Consider the following 8,824-nt stretch of genomic DNA (forward strand, 5'->3'; position numbering starts at 1 on the left):
AAGATTTATATTTTAGATATATTAGTTTTTTTAAAAAAATATTAATAAAGTTTTTTAAGATAGTAAATAGACATCTTATTTTAAATTAGTTCCTATAATTAAGATAGAAAGTCTTAATTTAAATTAATTTGTCTACGTTTATTATCTTATAGAACTTTATTGATATTTTTTTTAAACTAATCTGTCTGAAATATAAATTTTTAAGAGTTTATTGGTATTTTTATGAGGAGGAGTGTTAGAGGACCAGCAAATTTTGTAATTTATAGCCATCAATTAACTATTATTAGTGGTTTTAATAGTGTGAGATTTCATCTAATGGTGTGAAATTATTCTCTCTTCTTTTACTAGTTAAGTATTTGCCAAATTTTAATAGAAATGCTGCCCTCTAGACTTTGTCTTTTACCAGAACTATGAATTTGTATTGAAAAGAAATGTGAGAATAGAGAAAATGGCACAATGAATGAAATTGTTATTGATTCTGCAAGCACTGATTCATATACATATACATGAGGTTGCTTGTACAGTAAGCATTATTACCCGTAATAACTAACTCTAACTGTCACTAACTAACTCTAACTACTTCCAACCAACTAAAACTAACTTAACTAACTAGTTGATAGATAACGAAGTGTTAACAGAGACTTCATGTACAATGGAACAAGTTATTAGGATGTGGATCAAGTTAGTCTTTGAAAGTTTTAAATCTAAAAGATTTGTCATTATGGTATGCAAATTTTTTCTAACCTCATCTTGGCTTCTACACTCATGTATAATTTTAGATTCCTTTTGAATTGTGTCTTAAACATAAATACAGAGGCAAATTAAGAACAAAAAGAGACATAAAAGTGCTTTGAAGGACAGATAGAGACAAATGCACAGAAACTTTTTTTTATTCCTTACGGTATCCTCCAACCCAATAGGTCAAGTACTAATTCGTTGCGGATCGAAGCTCCATTTAAAGGTCTGCCACTGGCCAATAAGTTGCTGCATGTATAACGCGGGATTCAAACCTGCGACACTTACTTAAGCAGACGAGTGAGCTGACCACTCAACCAACTCAAGTTGGTTTTTTTAGAACCTTCTTTTATCCTCACAAGAATATCAAATTTATAAGTTTTAACTCTTGTATTCGCTCTCTTCTTTATATATTTTTTTCTATTTTAAGAAAAAAAATCTAATTTGAGTTTTTATTTAAGTTGATGATTTAGATGTTATATTTTTATTAGATTTGTGAATTTTGATTTGGGTTGATGATCTTTGCAGAGTAGTGGTGGAAGAAGGTTAAGAGTTGTTTATTGTAAGAGAAAGATGGATAAAAATGACTTTTACAATTTTTTTTGGTATTTATATCTATATTTTTACCAAACAAAACATATAGAGACTAATTTTAATAGAATTTCAAAAATTTTAATGGATGGATACTTTGAAATAAACCATACCCCTTTATGTATTCTGCATATTTTAGAATGTGTTATGCAGCATCCTATCCTGAACTTCAAAACTGTTATTTTTTCTTTAATGTGAATTATTCATATATTTTAACACCAAATGTAGATCTTAAAGAATAATACCAAGTTCCAAAAATTTTTTATTTTTAGGATTTTTCTAACTGGTGTCCAAAAGAACAAATCGTTTTAACTTTTTAAATAAAGTAATCCCCTTATAATTTATGAAACATTTGTGATTATATTTTTCACTACTCTTCTGTTATGGCAAACGTAGATAATTTGGATAATGTATTATAAGCATATTTTGAGAATAATATAAGGAGGGGTATGAAAAATTATCTTAGCCATTTAGCACTTTTATTTTTAAGTGAGACCAGAGCATGATATTAACTAATAAATTTGTAGATCTAACATTACTGATACATCAATTAGAACAGAGTTATAGTTGTGATAGGATATAATCTATCTTAAGCCTTTGTTGATGATTTATTGAGTTTTGTTTATTCTGTTTTATATGTGTTGATAGTGCAGATAATATGTACCATGGTATTAACTTAAGTAGATGCCTCCAAATTTGTTAAATTGAGTGCACACATGTTTTCAGCTTCTTAGTTTATTATATTATTTATGTAATTGTGATCCTTTAGTTTGTTAGCTTTGATGCTGCTCTATTTATTATTTTCTCTGTGGCAAAATTGTTTTAGAACTAGATCAACTATGGTGAGCTCTCCCTGCTCTTTATTTCGTGTATATGTTTGAATTATAGGATTGATTTTTCACCAAAAGTGTAATTTTATTATGTGTGAATAATCATATGATGATCAAAGCAGAGTTAAAAGGAGAATAATTTTTTTTATATGAATATTAGACTAAAATGATGAAATTATCTTTAAGTAAAAATTAAATTGATAAAAATAAACTGGTTTAATTTAAATTAAAAAATATTATTTAATTAAAAATAAAATAAGCTAATATGATATACCATAAAAACGATTTTATTTTCTCACTTTTTTCCTTCACTCCTTTAGATTTTTTTAGACATTGTGAGAACATTTTTTCACTTGCTTTACCATCCTCTAATTTTTTTTTATTGTTCTTTATTTGATAAAAAGAAACAAAATAAGAGAACTAACAAATCAATTTTTGGTGTTATATTGAAAAACAGGAGAGAATGTATAAATTTCTGTGGTTTTGAAAAGCTCTTTCATTTACTTTTGACATTAATAAAGATTTTAACAATTATTACATTATTATTATTATTATTTCATATCTTTAGTTTTTTGTATTGCTTATAAGTCATTATTAGAGGTGTATTTTTCTAAAATTTATTTACCTTTAACCTCTTCTCATAATTTTTATTTATTTTTTTCACAAAACTTCATCCATATCAATGATTTAAAATTTCTAATACATCTTTATACTAACTATTACACCTCATTTTGGTGTTGTTACTTAGATTATTTTTCATTAGTAATAGAAATTAGTTATTTAATTTATGGTTATAATTAATGTTTTTAGTAAGAGTACATAAAAAGTACATAAGAAAAGATGTAACTACTAAACAAATTTTTTTTTTTCAAGTCACTAATCATGAAATAGGAACTTTCATTACAGAATAATACATGAAATGTACAAAATATACCCAAGAAAATGTCCCTATAATATGGTTTGACATACTATGACTCTTTATATAACTATAAATAAACTGTAAACAACCATGAATGACTAATATTTATACAGAAATATCTTTCTGGTGTATGTAAGGTCAGAGATAATTACCCTCAAGTAGGACCTTAAGGCCATGTTATTCTCAAAAGAAACTGGGTTAAGTCAGAGCCAACTTTAACTTATATACTGATATGACATGATTTAACCTTATTCACAATTTCATCTGCTTCATCCACAGCGACCACTTAACAGCTTCTAAAAATTTATCATTTCTGCGCAGCGCGGTGATAAGATTAGTGTAAGTTATCTTGTCTGGTTCAATTCCATTATCTCTCATTTCCTTGATCAAATCTACAGCATCTTCAACCATCCCTGCAACTCCATAAGCCTTAATCAATGTGTTATAGCTGTACAAATCAAGTCCAAGGCCACATTCTTTCAATTCAGTGTGAACATTAGCAACTTCTTCGATCCATCCTTGCTCCCCATAGATATTGATCATGGTGTTGTATGTGTAGTGGTCAGAGGCACAGTTTGATTCCTTCATCTTCTGCAATATGGATCTAAAAGTTTCCATTTGACCATCTTTCCCGTAAGCATCCAGCATAGAATTGTAGGCTTCAAGGGAAACTGAAAACCCATCAAATTGCATCTTGTCAACCATCCATGACATGTTTTTGAAGTCTTTATTTTTACCGAATGCTGCAATGATAGTATTGTAAGAGATCGCATCAACCAGACCTTGCTTCTTAGCCATGCAGAAAATCCTATTAACCTTCTTGAAGAGCCTAGCTTTTCCAAAGATGTCAAGCATGACATTGAAAGTGATCGTGTTAGGGGTAAATCCACGGTCTAGCATCTCTTCAAAAAGCCTGGAAAGCTCGTCTACTGGCAGAGCCTGCGCACAGCAGTTTAGGACACAATTATATAGTTCCTGATCCCAATCCACACGATCTTTCGAGACTTTGTAGTAAAGGGCAGTTAACTTATCCACCTTGTTGCATCTTTGGTAAATACGAAACATATCACGTAGCAAAAAGATGTCTGGCACGATGTCTGGTAGCTTGTCAATTTCATCCAGAACAGAGCAAGCATCTTTCAGCGATCCAGCTTTGACATACATTCTAACAACAATGCTAAAGGCAATCATATCCAATTGAATCCCTGAAGACTTCAACTGCATATACAACATCTCTGCCTCATTGAAGAGGCCCATGACACTGTAAATGTCAATCATGGTGCACAAAATATGCATGTTAGGCTTATCAACATTCTTGTGAATTTGATTATATATCTTAACAGCATTCTCCAGCATACCTGCCTCTTTGCACGAGCAAATCAAAAGATGACACAAGTTATCCTCATAAGGCTCGTCACACCACTTCTTCTCTTTCAACACTTTAATAGCATCTTCTATCAGCTTGTGTTTTACATAAGCCATGACCAGAGAGGAGCAAGAATGTTGATTAACAAGAATGTGTTCATAGCAGCTCCTGTTCATGTTCAACAAAAGCGGCAATTTATCAACCCTGCCAGTACTCTCATAAGCATGTAATAGAGTGCCAAGCATAGAAGAGTACTGGCATCCAGCCTCCACCATATCTCCAAGAGTTCCAACAGCACCCTCTTCGTCTCCATGTTTGGCCTGCAACTTTAACATAGTGTACAAATTCGACGAATTCGGTTTGTACCCTAACCGCTTGAGCTCCTTATAATACCACATGGCTTCTACATAATTATCAACTCTACCCCATCCCTCAATCATAGAACGGAAAGTGGTCTCATCAGGGTCCAACCCAACATTCTTCAGTTTCACAAACAACTTCTGAGCAGCATCCATATTGGAAGCTTTTCCATACCCAGTTATCATAATATTATATGCAACAATATTGGGACTGAACCCTGCCTCTTCCATTGACACCAAAACCTTCTCAGCATCCCTCAATTTTCCTTGCTGGCTATAAGCATTCAGCATCACCAACCAATTCTCCATATTAGGAACAATTTTGTCTTCTCTCATCAAGCTAATTATGTCTTCTGCCTTTTCATACAATCTAAAACGGGTGTATATCGTAATCATACCTGAATATGCCGGTTCAAACAACATCCCTAACTGCCTCATCTGAGAAAACATGAACTCTGCCTCCTCAATGTTCCATCCTTTCCTGTAAAGCCCCATCAACATGCTGAACGTCGCCGCATTCGGCGCCACACCGGAATCCAACATCAGTCGGAACCACTTCGCCCCCAGTTCCACTAAACCCCGCCTCCGACAAGCGTATATGAGAGTGTTGAAAGCCTGCAAGCTCAATTCGGACCCGAATTTGGTTCTCATTTCCAAAACTAGTTTCTTTGCAGCTTCCCAATCTTCCTTCTTGCTCAGCAAACGAAGGACGATGTTGTAAGCACGGTCGTTTTGCTCTAATTTCCCCATTCCTCTCATCCACTCAAAAAACGACATCGTTTTGGCGTCGTCGCTCGTCCTCTCAAGCACTCTCAAGATCGCATTGCAATGCTCCGTGCTTAGTTCAGGACCAACTGAAGAGTAATCCACGTCAGCATCGTCGCCGTCACGGCGCACGAGGAACTTATCAATTTCTAGTGGAGCACTGTTCTTGGCTTCGTAGCCCAACCTAAATTCAGCTCCGATTTGTGGGTTTGGCACTCGCTTCGCCACCCGAGCCTTGTTCCGAACCTTAGGCTTAGAACTGAAGTTCGCGTCGATCTGAATGTACTTCGTTTTGGGTAGGGATTTGAAAGGGAAAGCTCCGTAACAAGATACAGTAGGGATTGAGGTCTTTGAATCGAAAGTATCTATGAAAATAGAAAATCTGAGAGAAGCCATGAAAGAGAAAAGAAAAGAAGTAGATAGAGTGTTGTGGTTGTAACCGGTGGTGATGGAACCACCTCATTTTGCTCTCATCTCATCGCTTAATCATGTTGCCTCTGACCTAACCCTGCTTCTTGTGAGAATAAAATGGCTTTTTTTGGTACTTACATTTATGTGTTATTTATGTACTTTTATTGAAAAAATTAATTATAATTATAAATTAAATAATTAATTTTTATTTCTAATAAAAATATTTAGATAAAAATATTGTTATTATGCTCATTGTTATTTCAATTTAAATTCCATAATTGAGCACTACTTAAATTTCAACCTCTTCTTTTTTATATCTGTCAAATGTATTGGAGTACCAAATTAAGTGGCTAAATAAGTAAATATAATATGACATAACATAGGTCAAAGGGAAGGGCCAAAAATTTTATTTCTATTATGTTACCATTAACTTGAGGAAACAAATTGATAGGAACCACAAATGTCCTTTATAAGGAAAAAAAAATAAACTATTAACTTGATCCTTGTCTATTTTTTTAGAATGGCAATGCAATCTTTTAAAATAAAAGTGTTCTATTTCAATTTTTGTGGATATTTTTCTGTTAAGTTCTGACAAAAAATGATGACATATCAAATTACATGACTAAACTGTTTTGCCGAAAAAAATTTTGTATGTCAACGTGGACAATCAAAAATGAATAAGAGTTTAATTATCTCTTATTTCAAATTAGTTAGGAGTTTATTTATTTTTTAAATTATTTTTTATTTATTATATTAATATTTTTTTAATAAATTATTTAAATTTAAAAATATCATTAAACTAAATTAATAATTCTATTTGATATCTTTGCACTAAAATATACTATTAGCGAGCTATTAATATTAAATGAAATTACACACACACGGATATATATATATATATTTGTTCTAATTTCATCTTGGCTTTTACCCTCATGTATAATTTTAGACTCCTTTTGAATTGTGACTTAATACAAATAGAAAAGCAAATTAAGAACAAAGGGAGACACAAAAATGATTAGGAGTGATAGAGACAAATACACACAAAAAATTCTTCTATTCCAAAAGTTAAGACACAAATTTGGTAAAGAGATATAAATTTTTGAGAACCTTTTTTATCCTCAAAACAATGTTGAATTTCGGATTTTTAACTCTTATTCTCTCTCTATTTTTTTCCCTTTTTTAAAGAAAAAACTAATTTGAATTTTTTATTTAAATTGATGATTTAGATGTTACATTCTTAGATTTGTGAATTTCGACTAAATAAACCACTATTATTCAAGTCACTGCCGCGAACTGAATTTAGAAAGACATTATTTTACTTCCTACATTCTCTGTTTAGCAATAGTTATAATCTATTATGGATAAAGTAGATAATTAGGATAATGTATTATAAGTACATTTTGAGAATAATATAAGTAGGGTAAGAAAAATTATCTTAGTCATTTAGCACTTTAATTTTTAAGTGAAACCAGAGCATGATATTAACTAATATATTTGTAGATCTAACATTACTGATACATCAATTAAAACAGAGAGTTATACTTGTGATAGGATATAATCTATCTTAAGCCTTTGTTGATGATTCATTGGGTTTTGTTTATTCTGTTTTATATGTGTTGATAGTGCAGATAATATGTACCATGGTATTAACTTAAGTAGATGCCTTCAAATTTGATAAATTGAGTGCACACATGTTTTCAGCTTCTTTGTTTATTAAGATTATTTATGTGATTGTGATTCTTTAGTTTGTTAGCTTTGATGCTGCTCTATTTATTATTTTCTATGTGGGAAAATTGTTTTAGAATCAGATCAAATATGATGAGCTCTCTTCTGGTTTTTTATTTCGTGTATATAGTTTGAATTATATGATTGATTTTATACTTAAAATTGTAATTTTATTATGTGTGAATAATTATATGATGACCAAAGCATAGTTAAAAAGAAAATATTTTTAAGTATAAATTAAATTAGTAGAAGTAAATTGGTTAAATTTGAATTATAAAAAAAATATTTAATTAAAAATTAATTAAACTAAATATCTCTTCGTTAATATGTGAGATCTTTTTTACATATTTATCGAAAATAATATTTAAAATAGTGTCAGAACTATTTAAATTATCTTATTTAATGACTAATTTTAAAAAAAATCGAGAATATAGTCAATAAAAAAAAATGTCCTTATACAAAAAACACATTGTGTTGTCACTTCAAATAAAAAAACATGATCCTATAAGTCTATAAAAAAGATTTTATTCCTCACTTTTCTCCTTCACTCCTTTAGATTTTTTCTAGATATTGTGAAGAGCATTTCTTTACTTGTTCCACTCTTCTCTCATCCCTCTTATGTTCTTTATTTTATAAAAAGAAACAAAACAAGAGAACTAAAAAAATCAGCCTTTGGTATTCTATTGAAAGACCAGAGAGAATGTATCTAAATTTCTTTCACTTTGAAAAACTCATTCATTTACTTTTGACTTTAATAAAGGTTTCAATATTTGTTTTACATTATTATTTCATATGTTTAGTTTTTTTTGTATTGTTTATAAGACATTATTAGATGTGTGTTTCTCAAAAATTTATTTACTCTTAATCTCTTTTCATAATTTTTTTTTTTCACAAAACTTCATCCGTATCAATGATTTAAAATTACTCTTGTTTGGTTGATTTATTTTTACCTAATAGATTAATAAGCACTAATGTGTCCATTAATAATTTATTTTATATAATGTGTATAATAGTAACAAATTTTTTATTAGTTAAAATGTAAACACTCTTTTCTTTTTAATAAATAACTTTGTGAATAACACAAATACTTTGAGAAAAATTATATATTAAATTTCTCTTCATT

At 30.2% G+C, this 8,824-nt stretch overlaps 1 protein-coding gene across 1 annotated transcript; it reads right to left on the minus strand.

The window, feature by feature from the left end:
* On the minus strand, positions 3,034–6,098 carry LOC107621709 (pentatricopeptide repeat-containing protein At4g30825, chloroplastic). The gene has a single exon (XM_016323727.2). It carries the CDS (start codon positions 5,959–5,961, stop codon positions 3,328–3,330), a length of 2,634 nt encoding a protein of 877 aa, XP_016179213.1. The 5' UTR covers positions 5,962–6,098; the 3' UTR covers positions 3,034–3,327.

This window comes from Arachis ipaensis, chromosome B02 (assembly GCF_000816755.2).
Source record: "Arachis ipaensis cultivar K30076 chromosome B02, Araip1.1, whole genome shotgun sequence".
In the NCBI taxonomy this organism is placed as follows: domain Eukaryota; kingdom Viridiplantae; phylum Streptophyta; class Magnoliopsida; order Fabales; family Fabaceae; genus Arachis; species Arachis ipaensis.